Below are 22,898 nucleotides of genomic sequence, written 5' to 3' on the forward strand. Positions count from 1 at the left end.
AAGGACTCTGCCTAAGAGTTCTGCTTATCAGGACAAAGTGTTCCAAATAAAGAGGCTAAATGGGGTATACTACTGGGGCAGCAGCGATTGGTCTAGGAATGGTGTTGGAGATAGTGCGTGTGTGTGTGTGTGTGTGTGTGCGCACGCGCGCACGCGCGCATGTTCTAAGTGGGTTCTTTTCCCCTAATTCTATCCTCCCCTTCAAATACCCCAATTGTTGAGGGGCCAGAAAAAATGTTAGCAATGGGGCAGGCAGGGGAACAGGAAAGACCTAGATAAAAACTGAAAAGTTAAAAAAAAATGCATTACTGAAATGATTAGGATATCTATTGTACTCCATGCCATTGATGCCCTCCTAGGTCTCCTTTCCACCAAACACATCACTTGGACAGCTGTTGTGAATGCTGGCTGCTAATAGCACACAGCTGCTCTGTGCTGCTGAGACTTGCCCTTGGCCAAACAGGAGCCACCTCACCCTGGAAGCGATGAATCTCCTCTTAGCTAAACCTAAGACAACTAGCATTTTATGGGAATGGTCACATTTCTGCTCCTGCTAGGATCAGATGTTAAAAATGTTGGAAGCGGGGTGCCTGGGTGGCTCAGTCGGTTGAGGTCTGATTTCAGCTCATGTCATGATCTTACGGTTCATGGGTTCGAGTCTTGCTGCTGTCAGCACAGAGTCCGTTACAGATCCTCTGTCTCCTTTCTCTCTGCCCCTCCCCTGCTCATGCTCTCTCTCTCAAAAATGAATAAACATTTATTTAAAAAAAGTTAGAAGTATTTTGGGAGGGGGCTGAGAGGAGATCTCTCTTTCTGGTGATAGTGAACTGAAAAATCTAGACAAGATGTATCTTGTAAAAGTCTGTTGGAAGCATTGAAGAGCTACCAGAGCAACTACAGCTTGAGAGGCCAAGGTCTTAGAGAGAAGAGTACAGAGAGGTAAATTCGACGTAAAGGGAAAAGTGTCTAAAGTGTCTAAAGAAGTGTCTAAAGAAGCAGCAGAGAGGTTGAGAAACTGAGCAGACATTGATGGCTGAAAGGTAGAGAAGCCAAACATAACTTTGGGTTGTTTCATGGGCTAGGGGACAGAAACTGGAATTCAGGGCCAGCTCAAGGAGGAAGACCTTGGCAAACCTTCCAGGGTTGTATTTAGGCCCCTGGACAGCCTATACCCTAGGAATGAGCATGGACCAGAAATAGATCAGTCCCACAAAACAGATCATTCTCTGATCAGATTTAAGATGACATTCCTATATTCTGTCAGAAGCAAAAGTAAATGCAGTCTCGAACAAGGTGACATTATCTATGGTTTCAAACTATTTCTTCAAATTTTGATATCTAGAATTCAATAAACAATCACTGGAAATTCCAGGAGATAAGCATAGGTTTCTGAAAATCAGGAGAAAAAGCACAACAGAAACAGACTTGGAAGAGATCCAGATACTAAAGTTATCTGACAGAAACTTTACAAACATGATGAAAATAAAGGGTAAGATGGAGAATTTTAACAGATAATAACTTTTAAACATAAACAATGGAAAGTTTAAAAGTGAAAAATGACAACTGAAATCCGATAACTCAATAGATATGTTTAATGGCAGATAAAAAATGCTTAAGAGAAAATTAGTGAATTGGAAGATAAACCAGAAAATACCCTCAGCATAAGAGAAATATGGGATCTAGTTAAATAGATCAAACATATTTTGAACATGGTTTTCATTGAGGGGTACATTTAGAACCCCTCAATGAAAAAAGAAAGAGATTGGAACAGAAGCCACATTTGAAGGGATGGTGGCCAAGAATTCTTCAAAAATAGTGAAAGATACCAAGGGAGCATTACAAATGGCTGGTAGGATAATATAAAGAATGTCATACTAAGCATATCATGGTAAAACCACTGCAAACAAAAGAAGAGAGGGTATTGAAAGCAGACAGAAACCAAAATAAGTCATATGACTTCCCCAAAGAAACAATGGAGGTTAGCTAGCAACGACATTGTCTGTTCAAAGTTTTGAAAGATTGCTTTGAATTATTTACTCAAAATTGTCAAAACATAAGCTAACCTAGAATTCTATCCCTGTAAAAATGCCCTTTGAAAAGAAATCAAAAGGCATAATTTTAGACTTACCCACTGCCCCCTAAAAAGTGAGATAATTTTATTACTAGCTGACCTGTGTTACAGTAAATACTGGAGTGAGTTCCTCTGAAAGATGATTCCAGACAGGAGCATGGAGAGACAAGGAAGAATGAAAAGCAATGTGAGGGGTAAATATATGGGTAGATCTACATGAATATTGAAAGCATTAAATAATAATAATGTTGTTTTGTGGGGTTTAAATATCTATGGGGTAGACACATGACAAAAATAGAACAAAAGGCTGGAAAATGGATAAACAGAACTATATTGTTCTAAGTTCCTTGCGTTATGTCATAGTCAAAGTCAAGGAGGCAGTTTTAATCCAGGGTAACCCTTAAAGGAATAGTAAAAGTATGATCAACCAGATAGTAAAAGGGGGAATGGAATAATAAAAATGTTTTATTAAAACAAAATAAGGCAAGAAATGAGAACAAAGGAGCATGGAACAAATTGGAGAAAGAAAAAATGTACAGCAAGATAGTAGAGTTAGACCCACATATATCACTAAGTGCATTAAATGAAAGGCTAAATACTTCAATTAAAAGACAAATACTGTCAAATTGGATTTAAGAACTTTATGCTGCCAATAGTAAACAGCTTAAAAATAAAGGTGCAGAAAGGTAGACAGTAAAAGATGACAAAGATGTTCCTTACTAACATTAACCAAAAGAAAGCTGTTTTGCTAAAAGAATAACACTCCAAGTATTCATTTGCTAGATGAATAATGCCAAGTAGGCATTAAGGCAAGAACTACTAGAAGGATATTCCACAATGATAAAATGGTTAAGTTGCCGGGAAGTAACACTGACAAATTTGCATGGATATAATAAGAAAGTGTCAAAGTTGACAAAGCAAAAATCGATAGAACCAAAGTGAGTCCAAGGCAAACCCTCAATAGTCTTAGGCAATTCTAATAGACCTCTTTCAGTGACTGATAGGATGAGCAGAGGAAAATAATTAGAAAGGATATTGAAGAACTGAACATGGTTAACACACTTGACCCAATTAACAAACAGGAACACACGGCATCCAACAACTGCAGTGCAACCGAAAGTGAGTCTCAACAAATTTCCAAATATTAAATTCATGTAGAGGATGTTCTCTGATCACAGTAGAATTAAACTAAAAATCAATCATGAAAAGATAATTAGAAGTATCCTCATATATGTGGAAATTAAGCAGTGTGCTTCTAAATAAACTATGGGTAAAAGAAGAAATCACAATGGAAATTAGAACTTATTTAAGCTTTGGAAAGAGAACTGATATCATTATGCTAAAATCATAACCACAGCAGTGAAGGAGCTCGCCCAAGGAGACTGCATAGAATCTTTCTCATTCTCTTTTTGTCAAAGCTTCAAGGAATGTTGCATCTGGGACATGGAAAAGCCGTGGTAGGTCTTTTCAGGTGTTTGTTCTGTAGTTTACTGTATTTAATCTTTTATTTTTTTATTTTTTTATTTTTTTAAATTTTTTTTTCAACGTTTATTTATTTTTGGGACAGAGAGAGACAGAGCATGAACAGGGGAGGGGCAGAGAGAGAGGGAGACACAGAATCGGACGCAGGCTCCAGGCTCTGAGCCATCAGCCCAGAGCCCGATGCGGGGCTCGAACTCACGGACCGGACCGCGAGATCGTGACCTGGCTGAAGTCGGACACTTAACCGACTGCGCCACCCAGGCGCCCCTACTGTATTTAATCTTATAGGTTACACGGTCAACTTGTAGTGGCTTTCTGGGACAATCATGATAATCATATTAGAAATACTGAACACTGTGCCCTGGCATAGAAGTGATATTTCTATCATCCAAATGATCTGTCAGATGGCCTGAGTCCTTTCCTTTTCTTATTCATGTTACTCCTCCCTGGGAAAAAAAATCTGGCAGATGTTTAGGAACACAGCGAAGCACTTCACACCATTATTTAACCAAGCACACTGTGAGAAGTAATTAAGAATCCCGCCCTCCGTTTGCTCAAATATGAAGGAAAGGGATATATAAACGAAATGAGAGAAATTAGATGTTTCTGTGTTCAGCATAAAGGCAAAGTTGGCTTTTTAATAAAAGCATTGTTTTCATGTGCAAACCTTCAAAAAGCTTCTTCTTAGGGATGATTACATGATTAAATAATAATTACGTCTATAAGTTATGAAATGGAAGATGATGCTGTATGTTGCTCTGTCTGTCCCTCTGAATAGGATCATAGGCTTTCAATGCCACAAGTATTCAAGGCTTGTCACATCAGAGACCCTTAGAAGCCCATGAAGCCAAAAGTGGTGCTAAGTTATGCTAATGTTAGTTACTGTGCTCTGAGGGCCTGGGTCTTTCATTGCAGGTTATCACAAATTAATTGTATAGATTAATCACCAGAGCTAGATTTAGGGGGTTAAGGAGCTTTTTGGTTCCTCTCATAGTCCTCCCCTAGCTTTAACCTCCAAACTACCAGCTCATCAGCTGCAGAGCACTGTTGGCTTCTATTGGAAATGCAAAATTCTTCCTTGATGTTAGGATGAAGGGGCTGCGTTTGTAATATTGTGCTCATAAAACAAACTTCATTCTTTCCAAGTAATTGGCTTCCTGCTGACAGGAGCACTAAAGAGATGTCTGACAAGAGTTTGAATTGGTGCGTTAGTACCTTTCTTATGTATCTCTCTCCATGCGCTGTTTATATTTTCTCCTGTTAGCACACCCTTCACTTGCTAAAGATGAATTTGAATTTTCAATGTGTGCTTGTACAGTCTTATTAGTGATTTGTAGTTGTATCGGGTGCTCATGCCTTTGTAACTGTAAAATTCATGGTTCGGCTAGACCACACGAAATCATAAGGTCCTGGAAGTCTGAGTAGCCCCAAGTGGCCCCAGGGTTTTTATCTTCTGTTTTATGCCCCTTTGTTTGTTCAGAGAGACAACTTGGATTTTATTAGATGCAAGAGATAGTTCTATTTCCAGTGTCTTGCCCCTTAGTCTGTTAAAGAGCACAACTTGACTCTCCTTTCAAAGGAGTGTTTAAACCTGCTTTCAGTGATTGCTTTTGGGAGAAAAGCAGTGCAGATCCTAAAGTGTTGGGACTGAAGTGATTCTGGGGCATGTATAAAAAGGTGACTGGATCAGAACGGAAATATTTCTGAGGATGGCTGCCATGTTAAGGCAATAATGGTGGTGCTGAAATTCCTTGGTGTCAGGGCTGATTGGTGGAGTCAGGGCTCTGGGGTGCTTTTGCTGAAAAAATGGGGTGAGAGAATTCAGGAAAGATGGTTTTGCATACACTTCTTCTTCATTCCCATCCACCCCTAAAATCATGAGATGGAATTGCAGTGATGAAATATGTTCCTATCAAACTCTATAAAGAATACGAAGTAGGAAATTCCAAATGTCTTCTGTCTTCTCTTTATCAATTAAGAAAGCTTACATTTAGTGTCTGTGACTGGAATGCAGATCTTAAATACATAAACTAAGGCAGCAGTTTAAGAGAATGTTGTCCACAAAGGCGGAACTAAATCACATGAAAATCAGTCGTGATACTGCTTAATAAAGAACACATGGGTGTAACAATGGAAAGACTTGGATTCCAAGCTTAGTTTTCCTATCTAATTCTTGCATGACCTATTTGGAACAAGTCCCTTGATTTTTCTGGGCCTCAGTTTCTCCAAGTATAACTTGGAGGGTTTGGGCAAGTGCTAAGGAGCCTGTGAGTCTGTGAATTATGCCTAGGGTACTTATCAGACTTGGATTGGTGTATTGCAAGTAACTGACATATATGGGCGGGGTTGGTGTTCTAAATATTTTCCAGCCCTACAGCAGAAGTGAAAATGGAGGTTTGATATCAACAACCAGTAGCACTGTACCTGTTCATGTTTGCTACAACTACACCTACGGGAATGAAACCCTGGCTATTTGTGTCAAATTGTTAAAGCAAAACAGACTTAGGAATCAGCAATCCCTCTTCCTGTCTTTCCAGGTTGTCCCATCTTCTGTTAGAAGAAGCATGTTGTGATAATGAAGATTTGCTGAAGGCAGATAACACAAATACACCAGGGCTTAGGGGCATGGTTGAAGATCTCAGTAACATGGTGGACTGTTCCAGTAATGGCACCAGTGAATCATACCTCCTGGTATCCACACCCTCTAGTAGTCCTTTCCCACATTGACTCTGGCCTTGGCTATGTGACTTGCTTTGGCAACAGGGAGTTAACAAATGTGACCCAAGCAGAGGCATAACAAATGCTTTCTTAGTCGGGCTTGCTCCATCTCTTGCTGCTTTTGGAACACGACCACTATGTGAAGAAGTCTTCTGGCCTCTTGCTGACCCATGGTCCAGCTGACAGCTTGCACCATTTGCCAGATGTTTGAGTGAGGCTTGGACTAAACAGCCCCATATGAGCAGACAGATGACTATAAAAACATGAGCAACCCCAGGGGAGACCAGAAAAGGAACCACCCAACTGAACTCTGCCCAATCTGCTGACCACAGAATCAGGGAAAATAAAATGGTGGTTATTTAAGCCACTAAGTATTGGATTGGTTTGGTATACAGCAATAGATATTTGATACAACAAGTGCAGAATCTCCAAGTTAGGTGGAAGGGAGGGGCGTTGGTGGGAAGAAAGAGAGTTGAAGTCTCCTTCATCATTTTCTTCATTGAAGTTGGGATCAAGGATTTGCATCTAGTTCTTGTAAACAGATCCTTGCTTCCTAGATGGGCCAAGAAGCTCCTTCTTACATATCTGGCCAAGTACACTTGGTTTCAGGAAAAGCATGGGTAGTTTTTCCTTGTCCTTCTTAGTGAAGCACACAGGTAGGTTTTCCCTCTTGCATTTCCCTCGGTCTCAATTTTTCTATTTCGTTAAGAATGCAACAAGGATCAGTTGGCCTGGACTTTTCTTATTAACTCAGCGGGTGGCTATTATCAAGAGATTTTTAGAATATTATGAGAATAAAAGGGTTCTTGGGAAATAGGTGAAAAGATAAGATTTTAAAATGACTGAGAAGTATGATATTTTCCAAATGTCTGTATACAGCCTGCAACCATCTTGCCTTCAGCACATCTTTGAGATAATAAAAAAATCCATTTTGTCTTTGTCCTAATGTTTCTGATATCTTCCCTCTGGCAGCCACAAGTCAAAGAGTTTATATAAAACAAAACCCTGAGGACTTCTGCTTTTTTTCATAAATAACTCTAAAACTAGACAAATGTATAAGGCAACTATTTTCAGGTATTGAACAACAGGAAGCACAATCCCCAAAAGAAGGGAAACTCACTCCCTATGTTCATCCAGGTCTCTTCCCAAGTTTCCAACTGTGGTACAGAAAGCTGGAGTCCACGCAGAGTGTGATAGTCTAGTTGACCTAAGAGGCAGAGACAGGAGTTGGGGGCTACTCAAGTGGATGGAAACTACATATCAGGGCACTGGGGAATAGGGAGCTGTGCTGGATGATGAAAGAAGAGTGAGGAGTCTGTATGGGAGTTCCCATGAATTCTTCACCGAGGACTGGGACACATATTCTGGGGCAAGATTATACGGAGCTTATCATGGCAGGCCTGAGGGTAGAACCGAGGTACCAGAGGTTGAATGCTACTGGAAGATGTTGGAGTTCTGACCTAGCCTAAGGAGAGAGTTCTTGTTAGCACCCCAGGCATTTATCTGAGACACCAGAGAGGTCCTACTCTAGAAGAAATGACCATGTTGTCTTATAGTAAGGCTTACTCTAGACCTACCCTATTAAAGCCTAAAAATCCAAGCTTTGTCAAGATGTTCAGAGAGACAGTTTGGAAATTTCCACTAAGTTATAGAGAATGAGGATCAACTAGAGTTTTCCACAGCCTAAAACCTATGCTAACAAGTTCAAATTTAGTAGCTAATAGTTAGTTTGACTGTCAAAGACATTACAAGAAAAAAACTATCAACCGATACCCCTCATTAACATAGATGTAAAAATAAAAATTTTAGCAAATCAAATCCATCAATAGCTAGAAAAAACGTGATACCTCACGACTGTGTAAGGTTGATCCTAGAAATATAAGGATGGTTTAACATTTGAAAACTAATATATGTAATCCATCACCCCAACAAAATAAAGGATAAATAAATAATCTCAGTAGAAACTGGAGAAAACATTTGATGAAATTCTTACAACCACGTATGATAAGATCTCTCAGCAAATTAGGAATAGAAAGAGTCTCCAACATTGATAATGAACACAGTAACTATATCTGCAACAAATATAGTTACTGATGAAACATCAAATGTTGTTCTCTAAGAATGAGAATATGGCAAAAATATTTGCTCTCACCACCTCTATTCAATATTGTACTAGAGGTCCTAGCTAGTCATATCAAGCAAGAAAAAAGGAATAAAAGGAACAGATATTTGGGAAGACTGTTTTTATTCACAAATGACATGACAGAAAAGCCTGAGTCTATAAAAAAAAACAAAGAAATAAACAATTAGAATTAATGTTTCAGGATGCATCCAAGAAAAAAAAAAACAACTGTATTCTATATATTAACAACAAACAACTACAAAATAAACATTAAAAAACATTTAGGATAATATCAAAAACAAAATATTTTTAAATAAATGTAACAAAAAACATAAAAGATTTGTATACTGAAAACAATAAATATTCCTGAGAAAAATTTAAAATTCTAAATAAAGAGATATACCGTATTTATGGATTGGCACATTCAATATTGTTAAGATGTTCATTTGCCCCGAGTTGAATTCAATGTAATGACAACTAAATTCAATGTAATGACAACCAAAATTATAGAACTCATTTTTGTAAAAATTGAGAATCTGATTCTAACATTTACACAGAAATGCCAAAGGATAGTAAAACAACAAGAATAGTAAAAACAATTTTGAAAAAGAAATTGGAGGATTTATAGAAGGCTTCATGACCTTCTATAAATGCTATAGCAATCAAGACAATATGGAATAGTCAAAGGGTAGACAGACTCAATGGAACAAAATGGAGAATCCAGAAATAGATCTACATGTATATGATCAATTCATTTTGACAAAAGTAACAAGGTAATTCAATGGGAAAGGGATAGTCATTTCAACAAATGGTACTGTAACAATTGGATATCTATATTAGAAAAAATAAACCTTGGCCCACAGTCTATAACATACAGAGAAATTAATTCAAAATAAATCACAGATCTAAATGTCACAGATAAACTACAAAACTTCTAGGAGATCATGTGGGAAAAAATATGTGTCAGCTTAGGATAGGCAAACATTTCCTAGATAGGACACAAAAAGCACTAATCTTCAAATTTAAAAATGGTAATTTGAACTTCACCAAAATTAAAAACTTCTTCAAGATATACCGTTAAGAACATGAAAAGCAATCCATTGGCTGGAAAAAATATTCATGCATATACATATATCTGACAGAGAAATCATAATCAAAATATACAAAGAACTCTTATAATTCAACAATGAGAATGCAAACAACCCATTAAAAATGGGAAAAGGTCTTAACACTCTACAAAATAAAATATATAAAGAACATAATACACATTAATAATAAGGAAGACAATCCATTAAAATAGGAAAAAGACCTGAACAAACACTGCACCAAAAAAATGTGAAAACTGTCAAGAACAAGTCTATCAAAAGATGCTCAACATCATTATTCATCAGGGAAATGCAAATTAAAACCACAGTGAGATACCACTTCACACATACCTGAATGCAAAAATTTTAAAAGACTATGAATATCAAACGTAGGTGAGTATGTGGAACACCAGGATACCTCACACATTGCTAGTGAAATGCAAAGTGGCACAACCATTATGGAAAACAGTTTGTCAGTTTCATGTGAAATTAAACATGAACTTACTATATGCCCTAGCAATTGTACTTTAAGGTATTTATCCCCCATTCTTTCAAAATAAAATGTCCACTAAAGACTGGTAGACTGATGTTCACAGTAGCTTTATTCACAAGAGCCCCAAATTGTAAACTATTCAAATGAACTCAAATGTGCACACAGGTGAATGATATATTCATACCTGTATATTCATACAATAGAGTACTACTCAGCAATAAACAGAAAAGAAATACATGGAATAACATGGATGCCTCTCAAAAATATACTGAGCGAAAGAAGACAGACACAAATGAGTACATGATGTATGATTCCTTTTCTATGACATTTGAAAAAAGGTACAACTAACAGGGATACAGTTCAGATCAGAGGTTGCCTGGAATGTAACTGACAGCAAAGTAATACTGAGGGAACTTTCTGGGGTTGATGGAAACATTCTACATCTTGACTGAGGTGATTTCACAGTGCATACGCTTGCCAAAACTCATTGAGCTGGGCACTTAAAATGAGTGGATTTTATTGTATGTAAATGATGCTTTAATAAAATTAATTTAAAAATTTCAAATCCTTTAGTGATAAAAATAACAAAAAAAATCCAATAGCAAAAACAATAGTAAGCCATGAGGAATGTCTTATTAAGTTTTCTTTTTATTGAAGAAAAATAATTTATTACTCATCTTTATTCAGTTATGAAGGATATAAAATACTGAATTGTAGTATCATAAAATTTAAGGAGAGTGCAAATTTCGATTCAAATACAACGATGATTAAATCTTTTCACATTAACAAATTTAAACTTTACAAAGGAGAGAGAGATATTAACTGCCCTATTGTTATAATGGAGAAAATGAACTAAGAGAGGTTAAATAGCTTACCTAGAGTCACAGTAAAGAAATTGAGATTCCAACTCAGGTCTTTTGGCACTAAATCCAATGCTCTTTCCACTACACTATGTTGTTTGTTTTCTCATGCATCCCTTTTAAAATATACTGAATAACCAAAGTTAGCAATGTCTTTTCCATTGCTAGGCCTTAGGCTGCATTTCCTTTGATGTTATTAGATTTTGAAAAAGGCTTTTTCACTTGACACTGAGTTTTTTATTTTTGTTTTTTTTTTCCAGAAATCTTCCCAATCATTACTTTTCCAGAGATGTGGGGGATCTTTATCTTTCTTGCAAAAGGTATGGAATCTTTGAACAGTCAAATTAAATAGAGTCTTATAAAGCATTTCCTCTCCCCAACTTACATTGCTGATGAGAGTAGAAGTTGATACAGTATTTCTGGAGGGTAGTTTGGCAATAGGCATCAAAACTCTTAAAATCTGGTATATTCTTGAGCTGAGCAATTACTCTTCTGGGAATTTATCCCAAGGAAATTATCAGAGATATGTGTATGGGTTTATGTGCACGGATGTTCATCACAGCATTATTAACAATAGCAAAAAAATTGGAAACAAGATAACTGTCTGTGTCAGAGACTTTTTTTTTCTTCCATCGTCACAACTTTTTTTCCTCAGCGATAACTCTGGTTTTGTAGATGGGCACATTGCCACCCAGTAAAGCATTCATACATTGGCCATCCCTTGTAGCTAACTTGTGGCTATTGGAAGTGTTGTGAGTCAACATTCACTAAGAAGTCTCTGTTCTTTGGCCATGTCTCTTTGCCTTACTGGATTCTGGATGTAATGGTTAGATCTGAACCATTTTGGAACACAAGGCAACGCTCTAAGGATGGCAGAATAACAAGAAGGAGCCTGGGTACTGTGGGAATGTCCGTGCATGCCTTGAGACTTAATTTGCATGAAAGAAAATAACCTCCAATTTAGTTTAAGCACTATATTTACATTTTCCTGTTAGAAATAGCCAAGCTTAATCTAACCAACACTATGTTCAACAGCAAAGGAACGGTTAAATTATGATATATACATACGGTATAATACCAAGCAATTGTTAAAATGACATCATATAACACTCTATTAACATGAAATAATTTTCACAATGTAAGACTAAGACACAACAATAGGCTACATTCAATAGCAGGATATGAACAATATTTGTAAATATAATTTTTGTTGTATATGTACATATACATGTGTGTACATGTATATATAGATGTTTTTCTGTGTGCACATATATCTTTTATCTCCCTCTCTATATAGAAAATATTATATATAAATATACACATGTATAATATAAAATATAAATAATAATAATACATGATATAAAATGTTGCCAGCTGTTATGGTTGAATAGTGTCATTAGAGGTTTTTTTAAATGTGAGGTTTTCTTGTGTTTCTCACATTGGGCATGTATTACACTGGTTATAAGAGAGGAACAGCTGTCAAAATAAAACTCTCTTTTTCCGAAAACGAAGCAAGTTTAAGTGTGATTCACTAATTTTAAATAAAAAGGCTATATATCATAACATAAATAAAAGAAATAGAAATTAAATATTGAGGAAGTCTTATACTTTTACAGTGTGCATTTTAAAATATGTACTGCCATTGCATATCTTGTTATATTGATGCATGAGTGGCTATGATTACTCTTTAAAACTGTGCGCAAGCCAATTATTTAGTAGATGGGTGAATGTATATACTTTATAGCTCTTACTCAAATAGGATGTGAAGCACAGGGACATTCTAAAGATGACATCTAGCGGTTGCTGTGGTAACCTTATGGGCTCAATTTAGTAATCTTTTATGTCAATTTCTAGAGTTGGAATTGGCATATTCTTAGCTTTAACATACAGGAAGGAGACCGCGATCGGTGGTATTAACCCTTACAGACTGTGTTTGTGATTGCTATTCAGCGTTAAAGAGAGTAGTCAAGTCACAGTAGAGGTGTTGAAGAACAGCCCGAAAATGATTAAAGGAATCTAAAACTTATCTTAGAATTGTCATGGCAATTATTTGCAACTATGTGGATGGAACCGGAGGGTATTATGCTAAGTGAAATGAGTCGGTCAGAGAAAGACAAATATCATATGACTTCACTCATATGAGGACTTTAAGAGACAAAAAAGATGAACATAAGGGAAGGGAAACAAAAATAATATAAAAACAAGGAGGGGGACAAAACAGAAGAGACTCATAAATATGGAGAACACACTGAGGGTTACTGGAAGGGTTGTGGGAGAGGGGATGGGCTAAATGGGTAAGGGGCACTAAGGAATCTACTCCTGAAATCATTGTTGCACTATATGCTAATTTGGATGCAAATTAAAAAGAAAGAAAGAAAGAAAAAGGATTGTCATGGCAATTAAAAAACAACTGTCATTCCAGGTAAAAATAAAAATTTGTGATTATTATAGAACACTTACAACGCAATTAGCACAATGCTTAGTGCTTTATAAACACCATCTCATTTACATCTGTTCCCTGACTTAAACCTTAGAAGAGTCCTACAAAGTGGTATGATCGCTGTTATTTTATAACAAAAAAACAAAACTGAGACTTAGAGAGTTTAGATGAGTTGTTCAAAGCCACATGGTTAGGGTATGGTGGTGCCAGGATTCACACCCAAGTCATCTGCCCACACTCTTAACCCCTGCTCTATGCAGCATCCAGGCGTTTGCCTATGATACCTGGTCTGGGTCTGTCATAAAGGTTCCCTTTAAGGGAGACACCACAGCAACGCTGGCTTATCTAATCTAGTCTGAATCAGCCAAATTTACTAAACAACCACTTTGAGCATGATACTGTTGCTATTTACAAACGTATGATGGGCCCTTCTTATGACATGAAAGTGCACAGCCAAGCTTACAAAAAACACTATGCCATATCGTAATTTGATTTGGGAGTTGAGCTCTGTAGTAAGGCAGAATGGCAGAAGTGGGGGAAAGCTAATTACAGTGTTGGAAGACACGCAGTGGAGAGACGCATTATAGCTGAGGCAGCGAGAAGGCACTTTCCCCCAAGAGCTGACCTTTGAACAAGCTCTCAAGCCTTGCTTCTCAAAGAGCAGCCATGGAGCTACATCAATGGCTTGTTGGAAGTACAGAATCCCACGTTCTACCCGAGACCTAGATCTAAATCTGCTTTCATACAGGATCCTCAGGTGATTTGCAGCTGCATTAATGTATTAAAAGTACTGCTTTAAAGAACGCATAGCATGGTAATAGCACATGCAGAAGGAACCACACTGTAGGAACAGAGAACAACAATGTGAGCAAAGCACAGCAGTGGGAATAAATAAAACAGTTCCAGGGCAATCTCCTATCTAGTTGCACTGGAGCATAAACAGTGGAGTGCACGATATTGAGTGGTAGAAAGATAGGTAGGGCTGAATTCACAGAGGGTCTAAGAGCTGTATCTTGTTTTAGAGGTAGTGGGGATAACTAAACATTTTTGATCAGGAAATGATAATTTTTATTTAATAGCCTCTTTAAATATATAAAGTAAGTTTTGTGATAGATTTAGAACTTAACTTTTGTGTCATATGTGATTCTTTCGTATATTCCCTTTTACCTTCACACTACCAAATTGTATTACGATTGTTATTATTTAACATTTACTTTGAGAAAGAGGAGGGGAGGGGCAGAGAGAGAGAGGGAGAGAGACTTCCAAGCAGGCTCCGCGCTGTCAGCGCAGAGCCTGATGCTGGCTCGAACGCACGAAACGTGAGATCATGACCTGAGCCGAGACTAAGAGTCAGAGGCTCAACCGACTCAGGAACCCCCAAATAAATATATTACTAATAGGTGTTAAGTTTATGGATGTTATTGAAAGAGAATGGGGTGTGGTTTTCCATAAGAGATTCTTAAATACAGAGAAGAACCTGAGGGTTGCTGGAGGGGTGCTGGCTGGAGGGATGGGCTAAATGGGTGATGGGCATTAAGGAGGGTACTTGTTGGGAAGAGCACTGGGTGTTATGTGTAAATCATGAATCACTCAATTCTACTGAGATCATTAATACACTGTATGTTAACTAACTTGGATTTAAATAAAATTTAAAAATTAAAAAAATGAAAAAAAAATAAAGTAATACAAGAGTACTGAGCACCCCTCCTCCAAAAAAAAAAAAAAAAAAGACAATGGAGTAAATCCTGAAGTCAAGCAGGAACACTTGAGAATTCTATAGCCATCGCCCATTCACTGTGAAGGGTTGGATGGTTAAATTGACCTGGGAGATTTAAAAGCGTACAGCACGTTGTCCTTCAGGAATAGATGGGGCGAGCAGATGAAGTATTGTCCTGCTGTATTTTGCATTGGTCAGGCACTCTGCTCTCAGGCTGAGAAGGGACCTCAAATCCCTCCTCCAGCCTCCTTTGATGAGGTTTCTGGGAGAGACAGAAGCTATTTTGTAAAGCTGTCAGCTGTCCTGAATCAGGGAAATAGATAAAGCAGCCAGGAACAAGAGAAACAGATAAGAGGTGAATTCTCAGGAACGAGGGGGAGCCTTGTCTGCCTTGGATTAAAAGCAGAAGGGAAGAGGATTTTGGAAGGAGGGGCTGAGTCGACTGATGGAATCTTCAGCTGCAGGCTGACAGCAGTGTTACAGAGACAAAATGAGTCAACAAAGATATCCAGTGGTTGGTTGAGAGACAAAGGACAAGGGCCGGATAGGTGCAGCTGGATGCAAGACGTTTCATGTTGGGGTGGCTGCATTTATCAGGGAGGGTGAGCTGGAGGGAAAAGGCGAAAGATAAATGAATCAACTTTCTGTTCCTGCATGTTGGGCCCTGTTAAGTAGGACATTCTTTTGTTTCCACCAGTTGGTGACTTAATCAGGTCCCATGGGGAAGCTGAAAGACTGGTATAGGATCTTGGAAAGATGTGCACTTCTTCCAGTCAGGGCTGGGTATAACGGCTCATGATCTGACAACCCATCTGATACACTTGACATCCCCTGACACATCTAATGACGAAGAGCTGAAATTAAAAAAATTAAAAAAAAAAACCCATCTGGAAAAGGGAAAAACACACACAATGGCCCATAGCATCTCCATAGTGTCCTCGAAACATCTACTCCAACAACTAGTCTACTAGGTCTCTGTAACAGGCTCTGTGCCTGTCCTTCTCCACAACTTGTTCACATCACTCCCAGGGTTTGTGTGTCCTTGGCAGTTCTGGCTGCCTGTGATTGTACCCGGAAACTCTTGAGATCGTTTCTTGTTTGCGCTTGATACAACTGTCTCTTTGTCATTTGGCACTTGTGACCTTCTCTGAACTCTGATGGTTTTATTTTTTAAATGTTTCATCATATTCTTCTACAAAGCTGTGAGCTTTATCGTATTACCAATATTTGATCCAATATCTGTTGGTAAAGGCCCCGAGAGTGCTTTGACTACTGTGAGCCTGAGCGTCTGTGTAGAGTAGGGACAGAGAGAGGTTCAGCTAAGAGGGAGAGAGAGGAAGATAAAATAAGGCACAGATAAAAAGTTTCTTCTCGATCTTTATTCTTTTATTCTCTTCTTGCTTTGCTACAATCTCTGGGTGGGGGGCAGGTTTTCTCTCTACAGGGTGACGAGAATACAAACTATGATCCTTGAGCCAATGACTGAAGTCAAGCACGAAAGTCAATTTCGTTGGCTCACTTGGGGTTTGAGACATCCCTGAAACAAAAAGGTAAGGTATTTTTAATTATGCATTGATTTACTGTCCTTCATGCAGCTAGAATAATAAAATCAGCAATTTAAAAACTAGTCTTACGTGGTATTTTAAGATTATATAGTTCTGATGATATGTTTATTAACATAATGATCCTATGGGAAACTTTTTCTAAGAGAAGATTGTATCATTTAAATCCTTGTTTTACGTACAGGGGAATTTGTGATTAGTATTGATACTCTATCATCGTTCTCTCTGATTTTCTCTAGGTTAAAGCACTTAAAGAGTTGATAAAACATCATTTGTTTCTATGCGATGCTTGTAGACAGTATTTTGGCTGACTTTAGGGCTGAATTATTTTCCCTGAAATCATTTCACAAAAAGGGCCAGCAATTTGCTGATAAGTTTTCTTATAAATGACTACACAGTGAAGACATACTAACACATTGATTACACAATGGAGTAATAGGAATGAGATAATGGTACTTCTTATGTGATGACTTAAAACAATTTCTCTGTTTTGGGGGCTCATACTCCTAAAGATTAACTTTAGTTTTTTCAAGGTATGATTTTTAAAAAGAAAAAACATCCAGCTGTTAGGTAAATTTGTTTTCTTTCAAACAGTCTTCATAGCTTCAATTTCTGGAACTTAACTCCTTGAAGACAGCAACATTGCATACGATAATATTTTGCTCATTCGCCTATAAGATGTTTGTTCAGTTGAGAAATGAAAATGGGTCTCAGTACACTATGTAGAGTGATTTGTTCTAAATGACACAAAAATGGTTTCTGGGCCAGGAAAGTATTAGTTCAAGGTCCTGTGAAAGTTGATGCTTATTCTGATGCATGGACACCATGGTCTAGTGAAATCTGCACATTAGGGACTTTCCTATAGCTCATTCCTGCGCCCTCCAACATATGTCATTAGTTTCACATAATAGGAAAGAGGAAATATGCAAAGGCACAGACACTATTCTGAATTAAGAGACCGATTTTTCCCCATGTTTACGATGAAAATTTGTTTATGTACAGTGTGCTTTTGTGTAAAGGGACACTCTGGTGTTATGTGCTCAGCAAAACAAAATATTCCCTTGAAATGATTAGAACGCAAATGCTATTTTCTAGATCTGGTTTCCTGGCATTTTGGGGGGGGTGGCAGATGCTAATATATCTGGTGCTTTTGTTTTAGAAACAAAAGTAAACTGTAGGGAGTTTACCAAAATCCTGCCACGACACCCCCTTTAAAACCAAACTGAGCAAGAGAACCAAATTGCTGCTTTATCCACATTTTGGTCATCCCGGGGTGGTGGTAGTCCTCTGCTCCCATTGTTTGTTTTGCTTCATGTTTGACTCCGACAGAGATCAGAGCTACATTTTATGGGCTTACGGTTTGGCAATATGCTGGCAAATGGGAAAACAAGCAACATAAACCAAATTTCTGCCACAATGCTTTTAATATTGAGACAGACTTTTATCTAACAGAGCCAACAGAATGGAACATGAGAGCACCCGCAGCTCAGGGCTGTAAACACAGCTTCCTGATGACACATCCCTGGGGGGGGGGGGACAGATCATACAGTTTCTATATTATGTGGCTTGTCATTCTACTGGCACAGAACTGATTTTCGCCTCAGAAAATGTCTCTTTCCTGAAACTCCAGCTGTCCTTCATTCATAAAGCAGCGTTTTAATAAGGTGGTTGTTTACTAGGAAAACAATGCTAATGTTAATAATGAATCACTAACAATATAGCATATTCCTTATCGTAGATGGTCTACTTGTTGCCAAACAGCTGGAGGAAACGCGGGGGAAAATGCAATCGAGCATTTAAACATCATAGCTGGATGTTTCCAAACATACGTATCCAGATGCTTAGCATTGTGGAGGTAATGTGTTTGATTGCTTGCCTTTTTCATATTTTATCCGGATCTTTTGATGTTCTGTGGATAGAGTCATGACTATTCATTTTCAATATGCTGAGCAGTTTTCGCTCATCATGAATGGCGACAATAATGCTGAAGACTGGCAGAGGCCAAGCCTGGCAGAGATTGCTGGAGATGAGGGAGAAGAGGAAGAAATGAGACTCAGACTGTGGTTAAATGGGTCCCTCTCCTGGCTAATGTGTATGGAAGCATGTGCCTTTTAAACGGCATCAGCTGAATCAGGTTTCAAGCTTCAGTTAAGGGGAATGTAGGAATTAAGAAGCTGGATGGAGGGTCAGATTCTCTTGTTTTCCTTGAGACCCAGAGGCTGAATAACCAGGCCCTTCTTCAGGATACTCACTGCCAAGAAAGAAAGCTAACTGATTCTATGCCCGTGAGGATACTGGCTTAACAAGAATCTGGTCCAGCGAAACTATAGTAGAGTCGCTCCTTTCCTCAGACTGATGCCTCATCAGGCAAAATTAAAACTCTACAGTAAACAAGATGAAGTACTTTCTCTTTTTAGGATCTCAGAGCACCCAACCCAAATCAATTCATGCTTCCTACTGCAAACTTCTCCGACATCGGGTTATCGGTACTTATAATTAGAGTCATTGCCAAATGTTCCACTAAATTAAAATTCCTGCAAATTAATTATCTCATCAAAGGTGGCTCAGTTTCAGAACTGGATTCGTAAATCCTGGCACTAAAATAGACGCAACCTTCTCCTAAGAGTGAAAGAAAAAAAAAAAATAGTCATTTACTGACATGTCCCTGCAGGAAACAATAACATTACAGATCATGTAGGAGCCAAGAATAGCCGGGGCATATTAATAACTCAGTCTGTTCCCTGATTTTATTCAAGATGACTGGTTAAAGAACCCTGCACTGATGATGACTCCATGGCATGAGGAAGAATGTCATCATTAACATGTGGACCGTTTGGCATTTAGAACATTTCACACATAAAGAGAACTCAACACAAGACTATTTACTGTGCTTTAGACAGATGGTTTAATGTTTCTTTAGCCTTCAGCCCATCAGGCCACCCATGGTTTTCTTCAGCCAAGGGCTTTTTAGAAATAATTGGTCTCTAGCAATTTTCTAACAAGACTGACTGCGATCTATTTCCCTAAATCTTTTTCCTACCCTTAACTATCCCTTACAGTGGTTTGTGGCTGACAAACCTCCCTGACTGACACTGATTCCTCACATATAAGTAATTACTGACATAAAAGGAGATGAAGGGGCTGAAATCTCATCATTAATGGTTCCTTTGCTACAGAAAAGCTATTTAGAAACGATTACTTCGGAAAACAGTTCTTCCCTGATTAGACGTTGCCTAACCCTGGAGAAGCTGTTCCCCCAGAATCTTTCAATACAGGAATTGATAACCCCACGTAGATGGGTAACTGTGAGTGGCAAAAGATGCATACAGGCGTTGGTTTAAAAATGGTAGAGAAGAGTAATTGTGTCTCCGTCTGAGGAATATGTAAATGTGTTTAGAAGGGATACAGAGGCTGCAGATTCCCTGCTCCTGCCATCAAAGTGGAAATCACGCACACTGGAAAAGCAAGCGTGTGCATTCTTACAGTGCAAACGTCTGTAGGACTCTTGATCCCCTGCACTTCCCTGGCCACAGTTCAGTTTTCCAGGCCCTTCTGCCAGCTCTTTTAGGGAACCACGTGACCCAAGGCCCGGAGACTCTACAGACTGGCCCAGAAGGATGGATGCTTGTTTGCACATTCTTCTCTATGTAACCTCCCCAGTAAGGTTCAGAAGAGGCAAGCTTAGGCCTGGAGCACAGAAAAGTGATGACACAGCAGAGAGGGTTTAGCGATCAGATGTATTTAGGAGGGCAAGTGTCTCCTGACTGCCTGCAGGAGAGGGCTTGTGGGACTGGAAGTCTCAGCGGGAACTTCTGATTGGCCTTTTTCTTTTTAAGGGACAATGACGTCTCATTGGAAGCTCAGATTTCCCGCTGACACTTAATGCTGGGCCTGACTGGAATCCTTGCTGGTTCTGTGGCTGCAGCTGGTGTCTGGGTTTTGCACTGCAACCGTCAACTTTCCGCACCTATGAGGAAAAGGGGCCCACGGTACCGACATCGGTGGTCTGTCTGACCATGGCTTGTTTAATTCCCAGCTCGAAGTGCCAAGCCAGTTCTGTTTCATGAAGTTCAACAGCTCGCTGCTCCGAGTGCGCGAGGGCGACGGGCAGCTGACCGTCGGGGACGCGGGCCTGGACCGCGAGCGGCTGTGCGGCCAGGCACCACAGTGCGTCCTGGCCTTCGACGTGGTCAGCTTCTCCCAGGAGCAGTTCCGGCTGATACACGTGGAGGTGGAGGTGAGGGACATCAACGATCACGCGCCGCGCTTTCCCCGGGCCCAGATCCCCGTGGAGGTGTCCGAGGGCGCGGCTGTGGGCACGCGCATCCCGCTGGAGGTGCCGGTGGACGAGGATGTGGGAGCCAACGGGCTGCAGAGCGTGCGCCTGGCCGAGCCTCACAGCCCCTTCCGCGTGGAGCTGCAGACGCGCGCGGACGGCGCCCAGTGCGCGGACCTGGTGCTGCTGCAGGAGCTGGACCGCGAGAGCCAGGCCGCCTACAGCCTGGAGCTAGTGGCCCAGGACGGCGGCCGCCCGCCGCGCTCCGCCACTGCCGCCCTCAGCGTGCGAGTGCTGGACGCCAACGACCACAGCCCGGCCTTCCCGCAGGGCGCCGTGGCCGAGGTGGAGCTGGCGGAGGACGCGCCCGTGGGCTCCCTGCTGCTGGACCTGGACGCAGCCGACCCCGACGAGGGCCCCAACGGCGACGTGGTGTTTGCCTTCGGTGCCCGCACCCCGCCCGAGGCGCGCCGTCTCTTCCGCCTGGACCCGCGCTCGGGCCGCCTCACCCTGGCAGGACCCGTGGACTACGAGCGCCAGGACACCTATGAGCTAGACGTGCGGGCCCAGGACCGCGGTCCCGGGCCTCGGGCCTCCACCTGCAAAGTCATCGTGCGCATCCGCGACGTCAATGACAACGCTCCGGACATCACCATCACCCCGCTGGCCGCCCCGGGCGCGCCTGGCGCCTCTCCCTTCGCCGCCGCCGCCGCCGCCGCCGCGGCTCTCGGGGGTGCGGACGCGACCTCGCCGACCGGACCTGGAACGCCGGAGGCCGGCGCCATCTCGCTGGTGCCAGAGGGGGCGGCGCGCGAGAGCCTGGTGGCGCTGGTCAGCACCTCGGACAGAGACTCGGGCGCCAATGGGCAGGTGCGCTGCGCCCTCTACGGGCACGAGCATTTCCGGCTGCAGCCGGCCTACGCGGGCAGCTACCTGGTGGTGACCGCGGCGTCCCTGGACCGCGAGCGCATCGCTGAGTACAACCTGACGCTGGTGGCCGAGGACAGAGGCGCGCCCCCTCTACGCACCGTGCGGCCCTACACGGTGCGCGTGAGCGACGAGAACGACAAAGCGCCACTCTTCACGCGACCGGTCTAAGACGTGTCAGTGAGGGAGGACAACCCGCCTGGCGCCTACTTGGGCCGCGAAGGCCAGGTCACCTGCAGACTGCTGGAGGCCGAAGAGGGTCGCGCCCAGGACGCCGTGTCCCCCTACATCTCTGTGGACCCTATTACTGGGAAGCTGTGTGCACAACGGTGCTCTGATCGCAAGTGACTGGCTGAGCTGCAGCTGGGGCTGGAAGCTCTCGACGGCGGCTCTATGCAGCTCTGGGGCTGGGCCGTGGTGTGCCTGCATGTGGAGGACCAGAACGGGCACTCACTGGTCACACTGCCAGAACGGCTGGTCACACTGCCACTCTTCAATGGCTCAGCCCAGCTGCCTCTGCTTCAGGGCGCGCGGCTGGGCTACCTGGTGACCCAAATGCAGACGAAGGCCCCAACACAGAGCTAATTTCCACCGTAGCGGCGGCGGCCCCGCGGCGCTAGCGCCGCACCCGTTCACGGGTGAGCTGTCTTTTCAGCGCCGCTTGTCCCCACAGCCCACCAACCAGCTGACGGCGGTCGTCATGGTGCGGGACCGAGGCCAGTGGGCCTTGATCGCGCACCGCCACTTTGCTCCTAGTGCCCGCGGATTTGGCGCCACCTGGCGGAGAAGTGATGCTGGTGCCGCCTTCGCCGCCGCCGCCGCCGCCAAAAGAGGGAGGGTAGGGACGCCCCTGGAGTCGCACAGCGCAGAGAGCAGGGCGACAGCCTGGCTTCCTGGTTGTCTTGGCAGGTGTTTTGGCTAGCGGCTGTGGCCTTCTGCTGGTGGCCATTGCCATCGAGACTTGTTCCAGCCAAGGCGAGGCCAGGACGCGGAAGAAGAAGCTTTGTGGGCATAGCTTGAGCAGGTACCACGCGAGGAGTGGCCAGGCTGGTCCAAGTCGCAGAGCATCGGGGGCTGACTCTGGGGGCTTTGAGTTGAGGTTCTTCGGGGAGACACTGGCCCTTTCCGTTTACGCAGAGGCCCAG

At 41.6% G+C, this 22,898-nt stretch overlaps 1 protein-coding gene across 1 annotated transcript in view; it reads left to right on the top strand.

Annotated features, from left to right (window-relative positions):
* Positions 1-22,338, top strand: part of LOC115521361 (protocadherin-8-like) — a 59,651-nt gene extending 37,313 nt beyond the window's left edge. Inside the window, 2 exon segments of the mRNA XM_030326891.1 lie at positions 6,091-6,244; positions 20,587-22,338. Coding sequence (XP_030182751.1) covers positions 6,091-6,244; positions 20,587-22,338 — 1,906 coding nt within the window.
* Positions 22,339-22,898: the final 560 nt, after the last annotated feature.

The sequence above is a fragment of the Lynx canadensis genome, chromosome A1 (genome assembly GCF_007474595.2).
Source record: "Lynx canadensis isolate LIC74 chromosome A1, mLynCan4.pri.v2, whole genome shotgun sequence".
NCBI lineage: Eukaryota > Metazoa > Chordata > Mammalia > Carnivora > Felidae > Lynx > Lynx canadensis.